The following is a 26247-nucleotide window of genomic DNA, read 5'->3' on the forward strand; positions in this document are numbered from 1 at the left end:
TTATCCATGAAAGCAAAGAGGGGAATGCATGAGAGTATAATTATACCAACGCTCTTGTATGGGTGTGAGGCATGGGTGGTGAATGTTGCAACAAGGAGAAGGTTGGAGGCAATGGAGATGTCATGTCTGAGGGCAATGTGTGGTGTGAATATAATGCAGAGAATCCGTAATTTGGAAATTAGGAGGAGGTGCGGGATTACCAAAACTATCCAGAGGGCTGACGAGGGGTTACTGAGATGGTTTGGACATGTAGAGAGGTTGGAATGAAATAGAATGACTTTGAGAGTGTTTAAATCTGTAGTGGAGGGAAGGCAGGGTGCATGAGCATGTTAGATAGGAACAAATGGTTATTAGGACTTGACATGCTGTTGGAGTGTAAGCAAGGTAACATTTATGAAGGGATTCAGGGGAAACTGGCAGGCCAGAATTGATTCCTGGAGATGGGAAGTACAGTGCTGGCACTCTTTAGGAGAGGTGTTAACATTGCAGTTTTATAACTGTAGTGTAAGCATGCCTCTGGCAAGACAATGATGGCTTATGTGTTAATAAAAAATTATAATTCCAAACTAACACTCATATCAGAATGAGATTGTACATTTAAGGTAACTGAATAGTTGTGATAAAAAAAGAAAACTATGAAATAGTTAACAAAATCAGTTAGCAACATACGAAAAAAAAACATAGTTGAATGCCCCTTTAACCTGGCAGATTGTCACTTCAGGTAAAAAAAAAAAATCTTATATTGTAGTATACCTGTACAGTACATGTTTTTGCAAACTGATATGAAAAAGGTGCAGTCTTGTATGATTAGTCCCTAAGTTATGATTCAATGGAGGAAACTAACAGGAAACGAACCTCATGGTAGCTTAAAGCAGCGCAGGTTGCCTCGGCCTCACCACTTGCTTGGACCCAGGGCACACCTAGAAGGTCGAGAAGCTCCCTGCACTACAAAGAAAAGGACTCTAGTGTTACATTAAAATTAATGCATAGACGCTTTGTCACACTGCAATGTTTTTAAATCTTAGGTGCTCTAATGAAGCATTCTTCCAAACTTTTTGCATAATAAAGTAAAAAACATACATTTTTTCTGCACGTGGCATATAAAAATGAGAAAGAATGTTTATACTGTAATATACTGAGGCCAAACACCAGACAGAAGATTAACTGAATAAGAACAAAGTGAGATTAACCACAGAATAAGGTAGATGAAAAGGAAGGAATAAGGTGTGCAAAATTGACATCAAGGGATTAACTACAATTAAACAGATCATTAACAGTACAATAACAAAATGAGAAGAAATAATTACAAAAAAATAAGAATAATCAATGTACAGTACAACAGGGCTTTTAGAATTAAAAGGCTTTTTTTTTATAATAAAATCAAATAAATTCAAGTGGATTACCAGCAAACTTAGCTTCATGAAAACTCGATAAATGAATTCATCCTTCTATTATTTTAAGAGGAGAATGATAGTGATCTCTTATCTTCAATTTTACCATATGGGACTTTTATGCAATGCCTCAGAAAAGCAGTGTGAAAGAAACCCTATTTGGGCATCTGGGCTTATATATACATTTTTTTTTTTTGTTCTCATTGTGAAAAGTACCATTCACTAAAGGAATGACTGCTTTATCTTACTATGCACAACTGGAAAGTTTTAATGTGATAAACACAGTAATACCCTGTTTTTAATCCAAAATTACATAGAACATACAAAAGAAATGACAATCGATGTGACAAACCTCCTTAAGAATCGATTTAAACCGAGACCTTTTTCCTGTCTTCAAGGAGACATTCTTTGAAGCAACTGAAGGGTGAAAATTTCTCTGGTTACGTGATGAGATGGTGTCCCACTTTAAGCTCGGTGCATCACCTTCCAATACAAATACTGGGAGTACTCCAGCATTCAAGAGAGCTGATGTGCGAAAAAATAAATTCCTGCAAAATAATTCATAGCACATGCTTAAGCTGAATTAAGGACTTAAGAACCCCCCATCCCCCACTAGACTAAAATATTAAATGAGTGATAGAGAATTTTTTTTTTTTTTTTTTTTAAATTTTTGAGTTAGCTCAACTTCATGGAAGATGGCTAGTGAGAAAAAAAATTAATCAGAAATGATAGCAACTTTACAACTGTAAATGTATCTGTACTAGCAAGTACAATTATCGTACATAGTGTAACATGTGTAAACTGCCTAGAATTACCCAAAAAAATCAAAGTGACTTATGTGGATTAGATTGGAAACTAACCGCAAGTTTTTAGTGATGACTCAACAGTCGGAGACAACTAACCTGAGATGAGGGCGAGTTACATATCCCACGTGCAGCGCTTGGGAATCTACCACCCAGCATGAGAGATCCACAGCCACTGCTTGGCCTTCTAGAGAAGACAAGGGCAGCAGTTGCCCAGTAGGTGACACCAAGCTCCATAGTTCTTTCACTCCCATTGATTTTTACAGTTACTAGTCTGAAATAATGATATCAGATACAGTTAACAACTGTATTTGTTTAATTGCACTAGTATATGGCTTATAATTATTGTTACAATCAAAAGTAAGTGCTAAACCCACAAGGGTCATACAGAGGTACACAGAGCTTATAATATACCTTGATTTGGCATTAATTCGGCCAAGTATGCAAAAACCTTTGTAGGTATAAATCCATCTGTTTAAAATACACCTAATAACTTAATTAGTGTAACTTCAGAAAAGAGGGAAAGTTGGTTATCTAGAATATAAAAGAGTAATTGATTTCAGTTCTGATTATTATTATTGTCAAAATTAAGCGCTAAACCCACAAGGGTCAAACAGCGCTGCTCAGCTCTAGATAAAAAAAAAAAAGGTCAATAATGACCCTAGTAGTAACCTAACCTAACTAAGCCTAAAGCCAAAGTAACAAAACTCAAAATGAATAATAAAATAGTAAAATAAACAAAACAAAACAAAATAAATAATAATAATAATAATAATAATAATAATCTTTATTTCTACAATAACTAATGATTATTTGTACTCATATTTACAGTGCTTCTTTTCTTCAGAGAGTTAAGACTGTGTGAAGTCACTGCAGATTTAAACCTTGCTTACACATTATTTCTCACATTAATAAAAAACATTTTAAAAATAAGAGAGAAAACTCTGGTGGAATCTTGATTGTGCCAGGTTGTTGATATGATGGGTTGATTAGACTGGACTAGGTTGACTGAACTGGACTTCTCGAGGGCCGTGAAAAACTAATTTTGGGTGTGATTTACATGGCCCCAAACCTTGATAGGGAGTGCAGTAAACTTCTATGGGACGAAATTCGTAAGACATCTACATATGAAAATGTTGTGCTAATAGGAGATTTCAACTATAGACAGATTGACTGGAGCCGGTGACTTTCTTGATACGACTCGGGATTGTTTTTTAAAACAGTCTGTGACAGAACCTACTAGAGGAAATAACCTACTTGACTCAGTTCTTGCCAGCAGGGAAACACTAATTAATAATCTTGAGGTTAATGATGTGCTTGGGGAAAGTGATCACAAATCACTTAGTTTTAATATATCATGGAATTCCCCTAATAATGGCAATCAAGTCTCTGTCCCTGACTTCCGCTTGGCTATTTCATAGGGCTGAAAAATTACTTGGGTGGGCTGAACTGGAATGAACTGACTATGGATCAGGTAGGTGGTGACGACTGCCGATATGACGTTTTCCAGGGCATAGTTCTAGCTGCTCAGACAATTTTTGTTCCAAATAGGGATATCAGATCAAACAAAAATGATCCTAAATGGATGAACAATAGATTAAAACATCTAACTGGTCAAAAGAGAGGCATATATAGGCAAATCAAAAGAGGAGAGCGACAATTAAGAAATCAATATACAGTGGACCCCCACATAACGATCACCTCCAAATGCGACCAATTATGTAAGTGTATTTATGTAAGTGCGTTTGTACATGTATGTTTGGGGGTCTGAAATGGACTAATCTAATTCACAATATTCCTTATGGGAACAAATTCGGTCAGTACTGGCACCTGAACATACTTCTGGAGTGAAAAAATATCGTTAACCGGGGGTCCACTGTATTCAGTTGAAGAGAGAAATAAAAAAGGGAATAAGAAAAGCAAAAAGAGATTATGAGGTTAAAGTTGCAAGAGAACTGAAGACTAACCCAAAAGGATTCTTTCAGGTGTACAGAAGTAAGATCAGGGACAAGATAGGCCCACTCACAAGTTACTCGGGTCAGCTCACGGACAGTGATAAGGAAATAACTTCCTCTAAGTTTTTACGCAGGAAGATACTAGCGATATTCCAGAAATAACAAATTATGTAGAACAGAACAATAATAAACTATGCACGATTAGGGTCACTAGTGACACTGTCCTTAGGCAAATAGATAAATTAAAACCTAGCAAATCCCCAGGCCCAGTGTTGGGTCCCCTGTTGGTCACAATCTACATAAATGGCATAGATGAGGGTATAAAGAGCGACACAAGCAAGTTTGCCAATGACACCAAAATAGGCCATCAAATTCATTCTGACGAGGACATTAGAGCACTCCAAGAAGATTTGAATAGACTGATGCAGTGGTCGGAGGAGTGGCAGATGCAGTTTAACATAGACAAATGCAAAGTTCTAAATGTTGGACAGGACAATAACCATGCCACATATAAACTAAATAATGTAGATCTTAATATTATGGATTGCGATAAAGATTTAGAAGTTCTCGTTAGCAGTAATCTGAAACCAAAACAACAGTGCATAAGTATTCACAATAAAGCTAACAGAATCCTTGGCTTCATATCAAGAAGCATAAATAATAGAAGTCCTCAGGTTGTTCAACTCCATATATCCTTGGTTAGGCCTCATTTAGATTATGCTGCACAGTTTTGGTCACCATATTACAGAATGGATATAAATGCTCTGGAAAATAAAAAGGGAATAAGAAAAGCAAAAAGAGATTATGAGGTTAAAGTTGCAAGAGAACTGAAGACTAACCCAAAAGGATTCTTTCAGGTGTACAGAAGTAAGATCAGGGACAAGATAGGCCCACTCACAAGTTACTCGGGTCAGCTCACGGACAGTGATAAGGAAATAACTTCCTCTAAGTTTTTACGCAGGAAGATACTAGCGATATTCCAGAAATAACAAATTATGTAGAACAGAACAATAATAAACTATGCACGATTAGGGTCACTAGTGACACTGTCCTTAGGCAAATAGATAAATTAAAACCTAGCAAATCCCCAGGCCCAGTGTTGGGTCCCCTGTTGGTCACAATCTACATAAATGGCATAGATGAGGGTATAAAGAGCGACACAAGCAAGTTTGCCAATGACACCAAAATAGGCCATCAAATTCATTCTGACGAGGACATTAGAGCACTCCAAGAAGATTTGAATAGACTGATGCAGTGGTCGGAGGAGTGGCAGATGCAGTTTAACATAGACAAATGCAAAGTTCTAAATGTTGGACAGGACAATAACCATGCCACATATAAACTAAATAATGTAGATCTTAATATTATGGATTGCAATAAAGATTTAGAAGTTCTCGTTAGCAGTAATCTGAAACCAAAACAACAGTGCATAAGTATTCACAATAAAGCTAACAGAATCCTTGGCTTCATATCAAGAAGCATAAATAATAGAAGTCCTCAGGTTGTTCAACTCCATATATCCTTGGTTAGGCCTCATTTAGATTATGCTGCACAGTTTTGGTCACCATATTACAGAATGGATATAAATGCTCTGGAAAACGTACAAAGGTGGATGACAAAGTTGATCCCATGTATCAGAAACCTTCCCTATGAGGATGGACTGAGGTCCCTGAATCTGCACTCTCTAGAAAGGCTTAGAATTAGAGGGGATATGATTGAGGTGTATAAATGGAAAGCAATAATAAATAAAGGGGATGTAAATAGCGTGCTGAAAATATCTAGCTTAGACAGGACTCGCAGCAATGGTTTTAAGTTGGAAAAATTCAGATTCAGGAAGGATATAGGAAAGCACTGGTTTGGTAATAGAGTTGTGGATGAGTGGAACAAACTCCCAAGTACAGTTATAGAGGCTAAAACGTTGCGTAGTTTTAAAAATAGGTTAGATAAATACATGAGTGGGTGTGGGTGGGTGTGAGTTGGACCTGACTAGCTTGTGCTACTGGGTCAGTTGCCGTGTTCCTTCTTTAAGTGAATGTGACCTGACCTGACTAGGTTGGGTGCATTGGCTTAAGCCGGTAGGAGACTTGGACCTGCCTCGAATGGGCCAGTAGGCCTGCTACAGTGTTCCTTCTTTCTTTTGTTATGTTGTTCTTATGACTGTTTACCTCATTGACTGAACTGGACTGGGTTGACTGAACTGGACTGGATTGACTGAACTGAAATGACTGAACTGGACTGGAATGACTGAACTGGACTGAACAAATGACTAGGTTGACTGAACTGACTAGGTTGACAGAACTAGACTGAACAAACGATTAGGTTGACTGAACTGGACTGAACAAACGACTAGGTTGACTGAACTGGACTGGACAAACGACAAAGTTGACTAAACTGGACAAATGACAAGGTTGACTGAACTGGGCTGGACAAATGACTAGGTTGACTAAACTGGAAAAACAAGGTTGACTGAACTGGACAAACGACAAGGTTGACTGAACTGGACTGCACAAACGACTAGGTTGACTGAACTGGACTGGATAAACGACAAAGTTGACTAAACTGGACAAACGACAAGGTTGACTGAACTGGACTGAACAAACGACTAGGTTGACTAAACTGGACTGGTCAAACAACTAGGTTGACTAAACTGGACAAACAAGGTTGACTGAACTGGACAAACGACAAGGCTGACTGAACTGGACTGGACAAACGACAAGGTTTTCAAATTCAAATTCAAATTCAAAGTTTATTCTCTATAAGGATTACAATGTTCAGTTTACAGAATTTGGTTATTGTGTGGTTTACATGTAGTTAAATAATGATTACAGAGTGTACCACTAGAACGCCTAGCATGGCTAGGCATTTCGGGCAGACTTAGTTTAATTCTTTATTTTAAAATATTACAAATTATGAGGCAAGTTGGTATTATGGCTAAGTGGCTAAATACTAGTTTGTGAGTTTAGCAATGTGAATGCTTTTGTTTTGGCACAGTACATAGTTTCAGTGTTGGAGTATCATAGGATTCATTATTTTAAGATTGAGATTAATATTTCTGTTTATGGTCAAATGGGTGAGTGAGTGTAAGTGTGAACCACCAGGTGGTATTCGTGTAGTTAGTTGATGGGGTGTATCAGGGAGATAAGATGTTTTCTAATGGTAGTTTTGAAGGTGATGAATGTGTCTGCAGTTCTAGAGTTCTCAGGTAGGGTGTTCCAGATTTTAGGGCCTTTGACATACATTGAATTTTTGTAAAGGTTTAGTCGGACACAGGGAATGTCGTTGAGATGTTTGTGTCTGGTGTTATGCCTATGGGTTCTGTCACAACTATCAAGAAAGCATTTTAGGTCAAGGTTGATATTGGAGTTTAAGGTCCTGTAGATGTAGATTGCACAGTAGTAAGTGTGGATGTACTGAACAGGGAGTAAGTTTAGATCTAGGGAAGTGTCCTTGGCCCTCTTCTCTTTCTCCTATACATAAATGACCTACCAAATGCTTCGCAATTACTCAAACCCACACTTTTTGCAGATGACACTACATACGTCTTCTCTCACCCGAGCCCAGTCACGCTAGCCAATACTGTAAACACTGAATTACAGAAAATATCTACCTGGATGAGGACTAACAAACTTACACTAAACATTGACAAAACCTACTTCATTCAGTTTGGTAACAGAGCTACAGATGTACCTCTTAACATAACGATAAACAGATCACCTATCACAAAGCTAACAGAGGGAAAATTCTTAGGAATCCACCTTGATAATAGACTCAAATTTCATACACATATACAACAAATTTCTAAGAAAATTTCCAAGACTGTAGGCATACTATCGAAGATACGGTACTATGTTCCACAGTCAGCCCTCCTGGCCCTTTATCACTCTCTTATTTACCCCTATCTCACCTATGGAATTTGTGCATGGGGCTCAACAACAATTAACCATCTCAGACCACCAATTACCCAACAAAAGGCTGCAGTTAGAATGATAACAAATTCTCACTACAGGCAGCACACTCCACCAATATTCAAAACACTCAACCTACTCACCATACAAAACATCCATACTTATTACTGCACCTATTACATACATAGAACACTTAACTCTGATATTAACCCTCCCCTCAAACATCTCCTTGCCAACCTCAACAGAACACATGACCATAACACAAGGCACAGATCACTCTTTGATGTTCCTCATGTCCATCTCACGCTATGCAAAAACTCAATGCACATAAAAGGCCCTAAAATCTGGAATTCATTACCTGTAAATATAAAAGAAACACTACCTGTTTATAAATTCAAGTCTCTTCTCAAAGATCACTTACTCACTCAAAACCAAATAAATACTGAATAACTGAACCTTATAAATTGTATATCCTATATGTTACTCACAATTATATCACACAAATGTTAAACCTAGGACCCAATCTAACTTTATTTTTTTAAATACACTACCTAACAGAATACTCCATTCGACTGAATGTACAGCAATGCATGCAACCATATGACCTGTCTTTGTAATACTCATTTGTGCTTTATAGTTATCTGTTTACAATAATGTTTTATCACTGATTTCATCATTGCTTAGTTAATCTTAAGTTAATTTTAAGCCAGCCCATAATGCTATGCATATAGTGGCTTTGGCATGCTGCTCTTACCTGTATTTTTTTTGTACCTCTGTATGTATGCTAAAATTACTAAATAAATAAATAAATAAATATGAAGAGTGGGGGGTGTGTTGCCAGGGATGGGATTTAGTGATTATTCTTACTGCAGCTTTTTGTTGGGCTATTATTGGCTTTAGGTGTGTTGCTGCAGTTGATCCCCAAGCACAAATAGCATAGGTGAGGTATGGATAAATAATGAGTGGTATAGTGTGAGAAGGGCATTTTGCGGCACGTAGTATCGTATCTTGGAGAGGATCCCAACCATTTTGGATACTTTTTTGGTTATGTGTTGGATATGGGTGCTGAAATTCAGGTTGTTGTCAAGGTATAGGCCTAGGAATTTGCCCTCATTATGTCTGGTAATTAGTGTGTTGTCGATCTTAATGTTAATTTGTGCATCTCCTGCTCTGCTACCAAACATAATATAGTAGGTTTTGTCAGTGTTAAGCGTAAGTTTATTGGCTGTCATCCAAGTCGATATTTTGATCAGCTCCTCGTTAACAATGGTGTTGAGGGTGGCAAGATTAGGGTGAGAGATGACATAAGTCATGTCGTCAGCAAAGAGAATGGGTTTCAGGTGTTGGGATACGTATGGAAGATCATTGATGTATATGAGGAAGAGCAGGGGACCAAGGACACTTCCCTGCGGAACTCCAGTATCAAGTGGCTGTGTTGTTGATGCTGTGTCTTTAATGGTGACATACTGATACCTATTAGTAAGGTAAGATTTGAAATAAGCAAGCGCATGGCCTCTTATACCGTAATGGTCAAGTTTGTGGAGTAGGATGTCGTGGTCTACTGTGTCAAAAGCTTTTCTTAGGTCAATAAAAATTCCTAGTGGATATTCCTTATTTTCCAATGCTGTGTAAAGCAGATCTAGCATTTTTATGATTGCATCATTAGTGCTTTTATTTTTCCTGAATCCAAATTGGCAGGGGTTGAGTATGTTTTGTGCCATTATAAATGAATATAGTCTCCTGTGCACGAGTTTCTCAAAGATTTTGGATAGCAATGGTAAGTTTGATATTGGCCTATAGTTGTTTAAGTCTGTAGGGTCACCACCTTTATGTATTGGTGTAACCCTTGCCATCTTGAGTAGTTTCGGGAAGGTGCTAGTTTCTAGTGACTTGTTAAAAAGTAATGAAATAGCATGCGAAAGGACATGGGCCGCTCGCTTGTACAGTAATGGTGGGACATGAGACAGATTCCCTGAGTTATTTTTAAGTGACTTTATAATCTTGGTGACTTCCGAGGGCTCAGTTGGTGCAAGATAGAAGGAATTTGGGAAATTCCCATCTAGGTAGTCCCCGGCATGGGCATTGGTATGTGGGATTTTATTGGCGAGATTAGATCCTATGGTTGAGAAGTCGTTTATCTTGTTAGCTGTGTCAGTGGGATGTAGTGGTGTTTCATTAGGTTTAGTTAGGACAATATTCTTGTTTTTTTTCAGTTTGTGGGTCCCTAGAATCTGAGAGTGTTTTCCAGGTCTTTTTTTATATCTCCTCTAGTGTCTGTGAACTGAACTGGACTGGACAAACGACTAGGTTGACTAAACTGGACTGGACAAACAACAAGGTTGACTGAACTGGGCTGGACAAACAACAAGGTTGACTGAACTGGGCTGGACAAACAACAAGGTTGACTGAACTGGGCTGGACAAACAACAAGGTTGACTGAACTGGGTTGGACAAACAACAAGGTTGACTGAACTGGGCTGGACAAACAACAAGGTTGACTGAACTGGGCTGGACAAACAACAAGGTTGACTGAACTGGGCTGGACAAACGACAAGGTTGACTGAACTGGGCTGGACAAACGACAAGGTTGACTGAACTGGGCTGGACAAACAACAAGGTTGACTGAACTGGGCTGGACAAACGACAAGGTTGTCTGAACTGGGCTGGACAAACAAGGTTGACTGAACTTGGCTGGACAAACGACAAGGTTGTCTGAACTGGGCTGGACAAACAACAAGGTTGACTGAACTGGGCTGGACAAACGACAAGGTTGACTGAACTGGGCTGGACAAACGACAAGGTTGACTGAACTGGGTTCACTCAAGCGGATTCACTCAACTGGACTGGGTTGTCTTGACTGGGATGGGTTGACTAAACTGCCTTCAAACAACTTGCTGATCGACTGTACTGGACTGACAGTCATTTAAATGAACTTAAAAAGAGACCCACAGTATAAATGTTGTTGTTGTCGTTAAGGGCTAACACAGTGAGAAACGTAGTTATAATCTTATACCTTACAAATATTTAAAGTAAAGTTGAGATATTACAAAAATCTATGAATAAATAGAACAAATACTACAAATAAAGAGTGAATATTACTTTCAAAAATCCGTATACATCTAAAAAAGTTTACATTTTTTTTTTTTTTTTTTCTAATTTTAGAGTTAGTGACCGCCTTCCTCCACAAGCCGTAGAACAACAGCTAAATCATGTGTATAAAGTAGCCAACAATTGTCTTTCATCTTACCTCAGATTTTAATATAAAAAAAGATGACAAATAAAATCATCATTTATTTAAGCGTTAAACTATAATTTCAAGCAAGGTCGCCACAGACGTTAAGTATAATGGCTGTTACAAATTACAAGAGGGTCATTACGTGGCTATTCACTTTTGGAAATAAGTCACTCTGCCTGACTTTTTTGGGTTATCCTAGGTTCTCTACACATATGCTGCTATGTATGATAATTCTATGTAACTGTATTTGTGTATACCTGAATAAACTTACTTACTTACTTACTTACTAATCAAGGATACTTGAATTTTACACACACACACACACATTATATATATATATATATATATATATATATATATATATATATATATATATATATATATATATATATATATATATATATAAATATATATATATATATATGTATATGTATATGTGTATATGTGTGTGTGTGTGTGTGTGTGTGTGTGTGTGTGTTAGTTAGTTACCATTTTGTCCTAGGCACATGTCGATTAGACACTAGGCCTGTTGTATATGAATGTGTGTGTATGTGTGTATGTGTGTATGTGTGTGTGTGTGTGTGTGTGTGTGTGTGTGTGTGTGTGTGTGTGTGTGTGTGTGTGTGTGTGTGTGTGTGTGTGTGTGTGTGTGGAAAATTTTCTAGGGTGATTACCTTTATGTACCTCAACATTACATGCATACAAGTAAACTCATTGGGAGACAACCATATTGTTTACCGTAGTCAACCCGTGTAGACATGTGAGAAAACTTAAAACCACCCCTGGTCACGGCAGGTGGTTCCTTCGACCTCACAATCTTATCCATATCTATCCGAGACCAGTATGGATTGGATAGCACCCACAAGTACGGTGCTACTAATTAATTGTGGACTGTATAGATTATATTAGTGTAACTGAATGAAGGGGGGGGGGTAGGTTACACATGGATATATCCATCAAGGAAAAACACTTGTACATAATCTCCTTTATTTTAGCTTTAAAAAACTACCTTAGCTCATTATTTTTACATTTGTTAAATAATTCAGGTGCTATTTTTTTTAACTTTAGAATATTTACTTTATTTTTTACTTAATTCTAACTATAGATTCACTACAAATCTTATGATTACAAGCATTGATCCTGATACCAACCTCTTATTTAATGACTTAAATGAATCAAACAGTTACTGTAATTACTACACAGCAGAACAATCAAAGGCACTTATCAGAGCTAACAACAACATAACTATCTTTAACTACAATATCAGATCTTTAAGCAAGCATTATGATGACTTCCTAGCATTACTAAATTCCTTGCATGCCAATATGTCCATCATTACACTAACTGAAACCTGGCTAAAGCCTGATACTACAGATGTCTATGCCATTCCTGGTTACACAGCCATACACAAATGTAGGCCAGACCAACAAGGGGGTGGCATAGCCATATACTACTCAGACCAATTAGAATGTATCACTAATACTTGCACAAGGGATGAACATGGGGAATATATAATAGCTAAATTCAGATCCAAATACCTACAAAAACCTCTCACAGTGATAAACATCTACAGAATTCCACAACCAAACATTAGCCAATTTAGTCAAAACCTAGGAAGTATGATAACTGATGCACGCATGAACAAAGATCACTTACTACTCTCAGGTGACTTCAATATAAATCTCCTGCAAGACCAGGACCCACACGTTACTGAATTCACAAACACAATGAGTAACTGTATGTTGCTACCAACAGTAACAAAACCTACAAGAGTTACAGACTAGTGTTTCCCTACTTAACCACATCTGGACCAACACCATATCCCCTTTAAAATCAGGCATAATTACAGATAATACCACAGATCACTACCCTACTTTCCTCATAACAACTCTTGGTAAAATACCCCAAGACACTACTAAAGTCACCTTCAGACTTCACAATGAGGCAGCCATTAATAACTTCACAACAGCAGTAACAAACATTGACTGGCACACTGAGCTAGAAATCTATACAGATATTGACGAATGTTTTAATAATTTTCTAAAAAAGACCCAATACCTTTATAACAAGCACTGCCCTAAAAAAACTAAACAGATGACAGCTAAGAGACTGAACAGTCCCTGGCTAACACCCAGCATTCTCAAATCCATAAATACAAAACACCGATATGAAAAACAGTACAGAATAGGTCACATAACCAGAGACCAAACAAAACGTTACTCGTCAATCCTAACCAGCCTGATAAGAAGGGCAAAAAAAATTGTATTATGAGAACAGATTATCCAACTTACGAGGTGATATAAAAAAGACCTGGAAGACCCTATCAGAAATTCTGGGAACAAAAAAGATATCACGACATAGCGAAATAAAATTAGCAAAATCAGATGAACCCCAACTCCCACCAACAGAAACAGCAAACAGACTCAATGATTTCTTCTCCACTATAGGTCAAAACCTAGCCAATAAAATCCCAAGCTCAGATACCCCACCAAATGACTACCTCACTGGCAACTACCCGAACACACTGTTCCTAGCTCCGACTAACCCATACGAAGTCTCCCTTATTATCAACACACTGAAAAACAAGGCAGGAGATTTAAATACCTTACCACCCTTTATATACAAAAAAGCGTCACAAGTACTATCACCAATCATTGCAACACTCTTTAACAAATCCATTGAATCCTCCACCTTCCCTACAGTTCTCAAAATAGCAAGGGTCACCCCGATCCATAAAGGAGGAGACCAAACAGAGTTGAATAACTATAGGCCAATATCCAATTTACACCCTCTCTCAAAAATCTTCGAAAAATTAATTCATAAACGAATCTGCTCCTACCTCATCTCCCAAAACATTCTCAACCCCTGCCAATTTGGATTCAGGTCTAATAAAAATACTAATGATGCTATTATACACATGCTAGAACATATATACACTGCAATAGAGAAAAAAGAAGTCCCACTGGGGATCTTCATTGACTTACGTAAAGGTTTTGATACAGTTGACCATGACTTGCTCCACGTAAAATTGTCACACTATGGTATTAGAGGGCACTCCCTCAACTACCTCAAGTCTTACCTCAGCAACAGAAGCCAATATGTGTATGCAAATGGGGCAAGCTCTTCCGCACAACCAATTACAGTTGGTGTCCCACAGGGAAGTGTCCTTGGCCCTCTTCTCTTTCTCCTATACATAAATGACCTACCAAATGCTTCGCAATTACTCAAACCCACACTTTTTGCAGATGACACTACATACGCCTTCTCTCACCCGAGCCCAGTCACGCTAGGCAATACTGTAAACACCGAATTACAGAAAATATCTACCTGGATGAGGACTAACAAACTTACACTAAACATTGACAAAACCTACTTCATTCAGTTTGGTAACAGAGCTACAGATGTACCTCTTAACATAACAATAAACGGATCACCTATCACAAAGCTAACAGAGGGAAAATTCCTAGGAATCCACCTCGATAATAGACTCAAATTTCATACACATATACAACAAATTTCTAAGAAAATCTCCAAGACTGTAGGCATACTATCGAAGATACGGTACTATGTTCCACAGTCAGCCCTCCTGGCCCTTTATCACTCTCTTATTTACCCCTATCTCACCTATGGAATTTGTGCATGGGGCTCAACAACAATTAACCATCTCAGACCACTAGTTACCCAACAAAAGGCTGCAGTTAGAATGATAACAAATTCTCACTACAGGCAACACACTCCACCAATATTCAAAACACTCAACCTACTCACCATACAAAACATCCATACTTATTATTGCACCTATTACATACATAGAACACTTAACTCTGATAGTAACCCTCCCCTCAAACATTTCCTTGCCAACCTCAACAGAACACATGACCATAACACAAGGCACAGATCACTCTTTGATGTTCCTCGTGTCCATCTCACGCTATGCAAAAACTCAATGCACATAAAAGGCCCTAAAATCTGGAATTCATTACCTGTAAATATAAAAGAAACACTACCTGTTTATAAATTCAAGTCTCTTCTCAAAGATCACTTACTCACTCAAAACCAAATAAATACTGAATAACTGAACCTTATAAATTGTATATCCTATATGTTACTCACAATTATATCACACAAATGTTAAACCTAGGACCCAATCTAACTTTATTATTTTTTTAAATACACTACCTAACAGAATACTCCATTCGACTGAATGTACAGCAATGCAAGCAACCATATGACCTGTCTTTGTAATACTCATTTGTGCTTTATAGTTATCTGTTTACAATAATGTTTTATCACTGATTTCATCATTGCTTAGTTAATCTTAAGTTAATTTTAAGCCAGCCCGTAATGCTATGCATATAAGTGGCTTTGGCATGCTGCTCTTACCTGTATTTTTTGTACCTCGGTTTGTATGCTTAAATTACTTACCAGATATTCTCTGGTGGTCACTTGATGTAGCTGGATCACTCATAACCTATCCAATTACAACATACCTAACTGGCCAGTATCAGTCTGCTATAACTAGAAGGGTTACTTAACTGTGGGTGATTGATACTCCTTATTTCCTCCATTCACCATCTCATTTCGATGTCCTGCTACACCGACACGGTTCTTATTCCAGCAGGACGAGGTATCCGTCGGTTTGTCCCGGTTTAGAAGTCAAATACCTTTAACACAGACTCTGATAAGTTTCAAACATACTGTACCAATAAAGGGGTAACCCCAAACAGTTATCAACTAGTAAGTGTATCTCATGACTTTATTCAAAAAGAACTAAGTAGGTTAAACCCAACTAAGAGCACAGGCCCTGATAACATCCCGTCTAAGTTCCTAAAAGATGGTGCTTCTGAACTGTCAATCCCTATTGCTCACATAATAAATCTATCAATCACCACTAATACCGTACCGGAGGGGTTCAAGGAGGCCAGAGTTACTCCTATCTTCAAGAAAAATAGTAGGTCTGATGTAAGCAACTATAGGCCTGTTAGTATACTCAGTATAATATCTAAAATTCTAGAGAGGGCGGTGTATTCTCAAGTAGTTAAGTACCTTAATGACAACAACATTCTCCATAGCTATCAATCGGGCTTTAGAAGATCCTACTCAACCGACACCTCCCTTATTAATCTGATGGAGTACCTGAAAACTGAAATGTCAAAGGGGAACCTCATAGGTATGGTAACCTTAGACCTGCAAAAGGCCTTCGATACTGTCAACCACAATATATTATGTAATAAACTTCAAGCTATCGGTATAGGTTCTGTAGACTGGTTTAAGTCCTACCTTAGCAACAGGAGACAAATAGTCAAAATCAACAAAACAGAATCAGAACCCCTGCCGATAACATGTGGAGTTCCCCAAGGTAGTATTCTGGGTCCCTTATTATTCTTATGTTATGTCAATGATATGCCTATCAGTGTCAAGTGCAAACTCCTACTGTATGCAGATGACAGTGCTCTGTTAGTGTCAGGTAAAGACCCACAAGATATTGCTAATGTTTTAACACTGGAACTGGAGTCCTGCAGCAAATGGTTAGTAGACAACAAACTATCATTACACCTAGGGAAAACTGAAGCCATTCTCTTTGGCACGAAACATAAACTGAGAAGGGTAAATAATTTTAATGTTCAATGTAATGGGGAGCCCATCACTTTGGTTTCATCAGTAAAATATTTGGGAATCCCCTTTGACCCATGCATGTCAGGAGAATTGATAGGGAACAGTGTAGTAAAGAAAGCGAATGCCAGACTGAAGTTCCTGTATAGACAAGCACAGAGTCTACCTACTGAGGCTCGCAGGACCCTATGTCTAGCCCTTATACAATGCCATATGGATTACGCTTGCTCTTCTTGGTACTCTGTCTTGACAAAAAAACTGAAAGATAGACTGCAAATCACCCAGAACAAAATCGTAAGATTCATCCTGGGGCTGGGACCAAGAGAACATGTAGGCCAGGATGAATTACAGCAGTTGGATATGCTGAATGTTGAAGACAGAGTAAAACAACTGAAGCTAAATCATGTTTATAAAATTGCTCACAAACAATGTCCAGAATATCTTGCTGTCAATTTTGTCAAGGTTGGGAACCAAAGCAATCATAGTACTAGGGGGAGAGAGCACAACTTTGTAGTACCCACAGTCAGTGGCCAGGCTTCAAACACCTTTTATTGTACAGCAATAAAGGAATGGAACAGACTGCCCGCACATGTCAAAGCCAGTCATAGCATGAACCAGTTCAAGAAGAGTGCCAAAAGGTGTCTGATGAATGTAGCTACAGAAAGGGAGGGGAATGATTTTCTATTTTTTAGCTAACATACGTGTAAATTTTACCTTATTCCTAGTAATGACCCTCGTATTGTAGATAGTCTTAATGACCTTGGTGTAGTAGATAGTCTTTTTAGTATGATAATAAGATGTTATCTTCATTGTAGAATAATAAGAAAATATTATAACCTTTATATTATAATAATAAGGTAAAAGGACCCCAATGGAAATAAGTCACTCTGTCTGACTTTTTTGGGTTATCCTAGGTTCTCTACACACATGCTGCTATGTATGATAATTCTATGTAACTGTATTTGTGTATACCTGAATAAACTTACTTACTTGTGACTCCATAAAGCCTTCACTATCCTCGGGACAGGAACAACGAGGTAAACATGTGCACACACACTCTGGGAATGGCAGTTCATATCGCTTCAACAATTCCTTAACTTAGTGTTATTATCACTGATTACATTACGATTTACAAGACGGTTTAATGTCTCATAATTATTATACACATTGGAGGCCACTCCATTAAGATTTGAGACCGATGAGTGATGATTAGATCACGGGTAATTTTCCCCGGGACACAGTCCATGGCGACGCGCCAATCACCCCCGGTCCTACCATTATTCACTCATTTTACCACCTTATTTACAGCGGTGCCATCAATCACGTTCCCTCACTCTTCACCAGGGACAGTCACGACACTTCCTATTATGAAATGAGGCCTATATTAATCCTTAGGCCGCCGTCAACGCCAATTTCCTGGTTCCATGCTTTCCCAGCCTCCTCACTACATTCAAAACACTCCCGCCTCTCCCATGCCCTGAGTCGACCTCTACCCCCGCACATCCGCGCATGCGCAAAGGGAACTCTTGGTTCTGTCCTATTGTCAAATACATTTTTAACTCATATCGACACATTAAACACCTATTAGGCGCAATAGCTTCGGAAAATTAAAATATTTTACACACACACACACACATATATATATATTATATATATATATATATATATATATATATATATATATATATATATATATATATATATATATATATATATATATATATATATATATATATATATATATATATATATATATATACTTATAATGAAGATACACAACTATCATTAAGTAAAGGTATATTAAAAAGGCAATATATTTTATAGAATTTAATATATAATATTCACACATTTCATGTCTTCCGGTTATAAGACATAAATACGAAGAACGTCGTAAATGAAGGAGTAATATAATAATAATAATAATAATAATAATAATAATAATAATATAATAATAATTAATATAATAATAATAGGGGGAGCTCTTAACCGTTATATATACACTATAAAGAAATGGTTATAATCATAACCATAGTTTTTAAAGGGGTGGACCGGTAAGCTAGGGAAAGGCACGGTCAGATGACCAAAAGTTCCAGCTATGGGTCATCATCATATGGCGGAGACTCGCGTCAGGAAACACTTGTCCTGTTTCCTGACAAACATTATACCTACCTAAACCGGTAGGGGGTCATACTTTGATTGCTGGGGAAGGGAGGGTTAGGTCTGATTCATGGAATGGGCGGTCAGGTTAGATTCCTTGGATCAAGATCTCCCTACTGATGTCTAGTAACCTCCCTTGAGGAAACGAAGAAGAAAAAAAAATCAACTGACCTCAATGTCCGATTTGTCCAAAAACATGATCTGCATTGTTCAGCTGAACATTATTAAACAAAACACCTGTGTTCAGTAAGACGCTGGTGATTAAGACACTTGCCTAATGTTGCACAAATGTCTTAATCACCAAGTGGCAGTATTTTATACCATTTTTTAAGATGACGCTCTACTGTTGTGAACGTACCTCAGTGGCGACCTTCACATGCTTGACGATTGTTCTTGGGCGGCTGCAGCAACTCCCAGGGATTATGGACTATCGCTGACAACTTTACAACATAACACTCAAGTGCTGATGACGTTAGTTAAAATGTGACGCACTTTAGCATTCAAACAAGAAGCTACAACAGAGTGACTGACGTCAGAATGATTAGTAGGACACATGTGCAACAGTTGGGTATCTTTATTATTGAAACGTTTCGCCTACACAGTAGGCTTCTTCAGTTAAATACAGAGGTAACAGGTGTAGTAGTAGTGAAATGAAGATGATGTAATCAGTCCCATCAACTTTGGAGAAATGGTATTTGAGGTGGTCAGTCCCTCAGCCTGGAGAAGAGTTCAGCTTCATTTTCTGGAATGATATGAAGCTGAAACATGTGAATGAAGCTTTAAATGCCTCACCTTCGACAGTATTTAAAATTCAATTCTCATGTTTCAGCTTCATATCGTTCCAGACCATGAAGCTGAACTCTTCTCCAGGCTGAGGGACTGACCACCTCAAATACTATTTCTCCAAGGTTCATGGACTGATTACATTTTCATTTCACTACTACATCTGCTGCCTCTGTATTTGACTGACGAAGTGTAGGCGAACCGTTTCAACAATAAAGATAGCCAACTGTTGCACATGTGTCTTAATCATAAAGTTTTCGGTATTTTATACCATTTCCAACATGATATTAAACTGCTCAGGCCAGGCAGTGACATGATGCTGATGTAACATGTGGTCCTCAGTGCAGTGAAACACAGTCACGCACGCGTGGTCCTCAGTGCAGTGAAACAGTCACGCACACGTGGTCCTCAGTGCAGTGAAACAGTCATGCACACGTGGTCCTCCCCGTAGTCACATAACAATGGGAGCGTTGAGGTGGAGTAGGTCCTTCTCAGTGGAGTACACTGTGGAGTATCGACGCCCGAAGTACCTCACCACACACACCCACGTCATGAAGAGAAAGACACCGCTGTGGAAGAGTGCCCCGGCGAGAGTGCCATACCCTGCTAGCATCAGCATTGTCAGTGACACCACCGTGAGGGCCAGGCAAGGCAGGGCTAGACACAGCAGGAAGCACACGTCCCCTATGGATTTGGTCATCATCAGCTGCAGAAGTATGACATAACTCTCCCTCAGGGAAGGAGCACTAGGGTCCTCGTTGAAGAAGTGACATCGCCGACACCTGCTCGGGGAAGGAGCGAAGTTCAGTGAATTCCTAGTGACACTGACAGCGTACGGCGTACGCTGTCAGTGGCCCTATAAACCCCAACACCAACAGTAAATACCTAAAATGTAAGTAAGTAAGTAAGTTTATTCAGGTATACACAAATAGTTACATAGAATTATCATACATAGCAGCATATGTGTAGAGAACCTGGGATAACCCAAAAAAGTCAGACAGAGTGACTTATTTCCATGTTTCATAATATAATAATTATAATAATAATAATGTTTACTTCTACAAGTACATGTACAAGGTATACAAGCCTAGCTGACATCAATGGCATACCGCTATATAGAAAGCCGCTTATGCAGAGCATTTCGGGAAAATTAGGTCAATTTCGTCCCCAGGATGCGACCCACACCAGTCGAGAAACACCCAGGTACCTATGTTACTGTGAACATGGATAGCAGGTGTCTTAAGGAAACACGTCCTAATGTTTCCAGCCTTGCCGAGGATTGAACCACGGACACTAAAGTGTGTGAGGCGAGAGCGTTGCCTACCAGGCCACGGGACACCCATAAAAATGTTTTCATTTAATGGTTTCGGAATCATATCCCCCCATCCTCTCGGCCCAGTCTCAGACTAGGCCTCTTGAACGAGAAAGGAAATATTACACAAATAAGAACTATTAGGAAATAATCAGGTCAATTTCAAATATTAACACATAACTCAATAAACAAAGGCTAAATAAGTAAATGATGCACTCAAAAAGCAATATTTTATTCTTAGAAATGAAAATCGAAACAAATTGGAGAAATTGATTCCTTGAATAAAGGTCAGTGTATTTATTCTGTCCGTGTATACTAATTATACAAAACAATTACAATTCAAAGTTTATTTTATTCCTTATGCTTGATATTAAAGTGTACTTGATTGTTAGTACGTAGGTCCATTGTGTCCTTAATGACCTTGGCAATCTATAGATCTTAATGAACCTGGCAGTCTGTAGATATTAATAATCCTGCAGTCCATAAGTCTCAAATCAATAAAAAAAAAAACAAGCCAAATTCTTCTTCAACGAATAATAAGCAACTCTGATAATAATAACAAAACTTTTAGTATTGATTTCAAACATGAAAACAATGTTAGTGTAAGAACTTTGTCTAGTCTCACCTGTTGGGAAGCTTGATGTTGACATGACTCTCATCGAAGGTAACTAGACCCTTGGTTGCAGACTCTCCCATCATTCTTTATGGTCCTGCGGGTCACAATAAAACTCTGAAGGTCATCCTACTCTGGGGATCACGTTATTTCGGAGGTCACACTACTCTAGAGGCCACATTAGTCTGGAGGACACGCCTATGCCACATCACAAGATAAATGATCTTAGACAGCCAGCGGCGTAATTCGACAAGAAGTAATTTCTTAGAAAATTGTAGCAGGGGAAATATCTCGTATCATTGATCCACAGCCCTGATGGAACCTAGTCAGACGATTTTAGTTCTCATACTATAGGTAATTTAAAATTATATAATTTTAGTTCGCTTTCTGTCTATTTCCAGTAGGGTAAATATTTCATGGTCTAGTGATGGCCCAACGAACAGCAACAAACCCACCTATCTTTGAGAGTGCAGGCACTGTACTTACCACCTCCAGAACCACCACATCCCCACCCATCTTTGAGAGTGCAGGCACTGTACTTACCACCTCCAGAACCACCACATCCCCACCCATCTTTGAGAGTGCAGGCACTGTACTTATCACCTCCAGAACCACCACATCCCCACCCATCTTTGAGAGTGCAGGCACTGTACTTATCACCTCCAGAACCACCACATCCCCACCCATCTTTGAGAGTGCAGGCACTGTACTTATCACCTCCAGAACCACCACATCCCAACCCATCTTTGAGAGTGCGGGCACTGTACTTACCACCTCCAGAACCACCATATCCCCACCCATCTTTGAGAGTGCAGGCACTGTACTTACCTGGAGGGATTGGTACCAAACCTGCACACGAAAATCACTCCCTATGAAAGCAAAAGACTCGGCAGGAGATGCAACATTCCCCCGATGAAAAGCAGGGGCCCCACGAGTATACCGAGACAACACAATAAGTGTCCAGGGCCCAAGACTGTTCAACTGCCTCCCAGCAAACATAAGGGGGATTACCAATAGACCCCTGGCTGTCTTTAAGTAGGCACTGGACAGGCACCTAAAGTCAGTACCTGACCAACCGGGCTGTGGTTCGTACGTCAGCTTGCGTGCGGTCAGCAGTAACAGCCTGGTTGATCAAACCCTGATCCATCATGAGGCTTGGTCTCAGACCGAGCCGCGGGGGCGTTGACCCCCGAAATCCTCTCCAGGTAAACTCCAGGTAAACCACCTCCAGAACCCCCACATCCCCACCCATCCTTGAGAGTGCAGGCACTGTACTTACCACCTCCAGAACTCATATCCGACTAACCGGTTTCCCAAAATCCTTTCATAGATACTGCCATGCTCACTATGCAACGGCACTTTAAATCTCAAAAAAATATTTGTTATTCCGATTTAACAGGCTAAGATATGGTTGCTGGAGTTCAAGCCCCTGCATCTTAACACCTCTTTCCACTCTCAACTCCAACCCTTCCTCAGATGTCCCTTACACCTTCCATTCATCCTCGTAAATACCCCGCAAAAATATATACATTTCACACTATATCGTGGCATAGCCTGTTTATTCACCTTATCAAGAGGATCTGACAAGGTTATTAATAACTTTGGTTAAAGATTATATGACACACACACACGGGGCCAGGAGCTAAGAATCGACCCCTGCCACCACAAATAGGTGAGCACTGTGAAGAGTAAGTAGAAGAGTGCCTCCTAACCATGTAAAGTAGCCACGAAGACGTACTTCTCTGTTTCGGTGGTTGTCGTGGTGCTGCTGTAGTCCCGTGGTTGTTGAGGTGTTGCTGTAGGTCGTGGTGGTTGTGGTGCTGCTGTAGGTCGTGGTGGTTGTGGTGCTGCTGTTGGTCGTGGTGGTTGTGGTGCTGCTGTAGGTCGTGGTGGTTGTGGTGCTGCTGTAGGTCGTGGTGGTTGTGGTGCTGCTGTTGGTCGTGGTGGTTGTGGTGCTGCTGTAGGTCGTGGTGGCTGTAGTGCTGCTGTAGGTCGTGGTGGTTGTGGTGCTGCTGTAGGTCGTGGTTGTTGAGGTGTTGCTGTAGGTCGTGGCGGTTGTAGTGCTGCTGTAGGTCGTGGTTGTTGAGGTGTTGCTGTAGGTCGTGGTGGTTGTGGTGCTGCTGTAGGTCGTGGTGGTTGTAGTGCTGCTGTAGGTCGTGGTTGTTGAGGTTTTGCTTTAGGTCGTGGTGGTGGTGGTGGTGGCGGTGCTGTAGTCCCGTTGTTGTTGTGGTGTTGCTGTAGTCAGTGGTTCTAGTGGTGTGTGAAGACACAACTAACAGCTACGAGAGCTCCAACATACCAACAGCTGTTAGTGGGTGAACACCTGCAATTTGGATGACACCTGTGTCTCCCCATCTTTTCACCCCCCTCCTGCTTTTTTTTTCTCTGTCTTCCTCTCTTTCTACCTCTTTCCTCCCATCCCTTCCTGTGTTCTTCTCTACTTCCCACCTTCTTTACCTCACTCCCTTATATATATATATATATATATATATGTATATATATATATATATATATATATATATATATATATATATATATATATATATATATATATATATATATATATATATATATATATGTATATATATGCAAAACAACCACTCTGAAAGAATAGAGAAATTCCAAGCGCTTTCCTGACTACTCACATTATCAAGGAACTATGAAAGTAAAGCATCCAAGGAAGCTATATAAGGGGTCTGGCCAACACCTCACTATGAGATCCCATAACGGTTAAACACCTGACGCGCGCCGGCCCAACTGGACAGGTCCTTTGCACAACTCACCAACAAACTATTCTACCCAAGAAAATTTAAAAAATATTATTTGTCCAGTGTATTATTAAATTCTTCCCAAATTCTATTAATTATAAATGGATCTAATTTATATAAACCAAAGGAAATATTCATATTATTGTCAAAACTGCTTTTTATGAAACAAGATTCAATTATATTCCTGTCGACCATGGACTTGCTTGATACTACTTTCTCAACTTTTTGAAAATCAATTGGATGGTTAAAATCTCTTACATGAATAAATAGAGCATTGGAATCTTGTCCAGTTCTAATGCTATATTTATGTTGTTTTAATCTTAGTTCGAGATTTTTACCAGTTTGACCGTAATAAACTTTATCGCAAATTTTATAAGGAATCTTATAGACACATCCATCAGCATTTTGGGGGAATTCTTTATCAAAAGTTTTTTTTACTGTATCAAGATTTTTGAATACAACTTTAATATTAAAAGTCTTAAGAAGAGAAGGCATATCAACCAAGTTTTCATGGTAAGGGAGAACCAACATATTTTTAGTTGAATAAGGCTAGTTGTCCCTTTTTGGATTGTAAAAAGTATTTCTAGCAACTTTAAAAGATTTATCAATTACATTTCTTGGGTATTTTAAATCATTACCTATTTCATAAATTTTGGATATTTCCTCATCTATGAACTCAGGACTACAAATTCGTAAAGCTCTCAAAAACATTGATGAGAAAACAGACAGTTTGACTCTATCTTGATGCGAGGAATAATAGTGGACATAGGAACAGTTATTTGTAGGTTTTCTGTAAATTTTAAATTTGAATTCATTATTACCCTTAATAATTAAAACATCTAGAAAAGGCAATGAGTTATTTTCATCAAACTCAACAGTAAAGTTTATAGAATGGGCTAAGCTATTTAATTTTCCAAGGAAATGATGTATATCTACATTTTTGGGCATAAGACACAAAATATCATCAACATATCTGAACCATTTAGCTCTATTAGGGAGGATTGTGTTAAGCAACCTTGTTTCAAAAAATTCCATGTATAGGTTACTAAGAACAGGTGAAAGAGGATTTCCCATTGCCATACCAAACTTCTGAGTGTAAAACTTATCATTAAATACAAATTTTGCATCAACAATATATATATATATATATATATATATATATATATATATATATATATATATATATATATATATATATATATATATATATAAAGCATTTGTGTGTGTGTGATAAAATATGCAGCACACCAGAGCTAATGGGATCTACATATGAGGAAAGAGTAAAATAACTGAAAACTGATGACCTTGGAGGATAAAACTAGAGGAAACATGATCACGCCGTACAAGATATTCAGGAAAGTTGACAGTGCAAGTGGACACAGGAGGAAGCTAGATATAAATGTGTCACAGATATATTAATAATGTTTCTTTAGCTCCAGGATGGTTACCTGACGTATACCTGGAGGCTGTTCCCGAGATCAACGCCCCCGCAGCCCGGTCCATGATCAGGCCTCTCGGTGGATCAGGGCGTGATTAACCAGGCTGTTAGTGGAGTGAAATGAACGAGTACCAGGTGTGAGAGGATCTACACAGCTTTATAAATAAGTATGATAGAGTCCAAGTGGCTGGAAACGAGGAAAACTCGGCCATGAGCACTTAAAGAAGCAGTGGCAGGAGCCAAGCTTCGACTCCTAATACCAACTAGATGAGTG

At 38.7% G+C, this 26247-nt stretch overlaps 1 protein-coding gene across 3 annotated transcripts in view; it reads right to left on the minus strand.

Moving 5' to 3' along the window:
- Window positions 1-15968, minus strand: part of LOC128689340 (XPG-like endonuclease) — a 46264-nt gene extending 30296 nt beyond the window's left edge. The window contains exons 1-4 of one of the 3 annotated variants that reach the window (XM_053777516.2): window positions 15826-15968; window positions 2294-2468; window positions 1744-1939; window positions 856-945 (exon numbers count right to left, since the gene is read on the minus strand). In XM_053777516.2, coding sequence (XP_053633491.2) covers window positions 856-945; window positions 1744-1939; window positions 2294-2448 — 441 coding nt within the window. In that variant the 5' untranslated portion in view covers window positions 2449-2468; window positions 15826-15968. Of the gene's footprint in view, window positions 1-855; window positions 946-1743; window positions 1940-2293; window positions 2469-6328; window positions 6341-10893; window positions 11033-15825 lie in introns of those variants that run through there. The other 2 variants (XM_053777517.2, XM_053777518.2) reach the window with 2 other exon arrangements.
- Window positions 15969-26247: the final 10279 nt, after the last annotated feature.

This window comes from Cherax quadricarinatus, chromosome 18 (assembly GCF_038502225.1).
Source record: "Cherax quadricarinatus isolate ZL_2023a chromosome 18, ASM3850222v1, whole genome shotgun sequence".
In the NCBI taxonomy this organism is placed as follows: Eukaryota; Metazoa; Arthropoda; class Malacostraca; order Decapoda; family Parastacidae; genus Cherax; species Cherax quadricarinatus.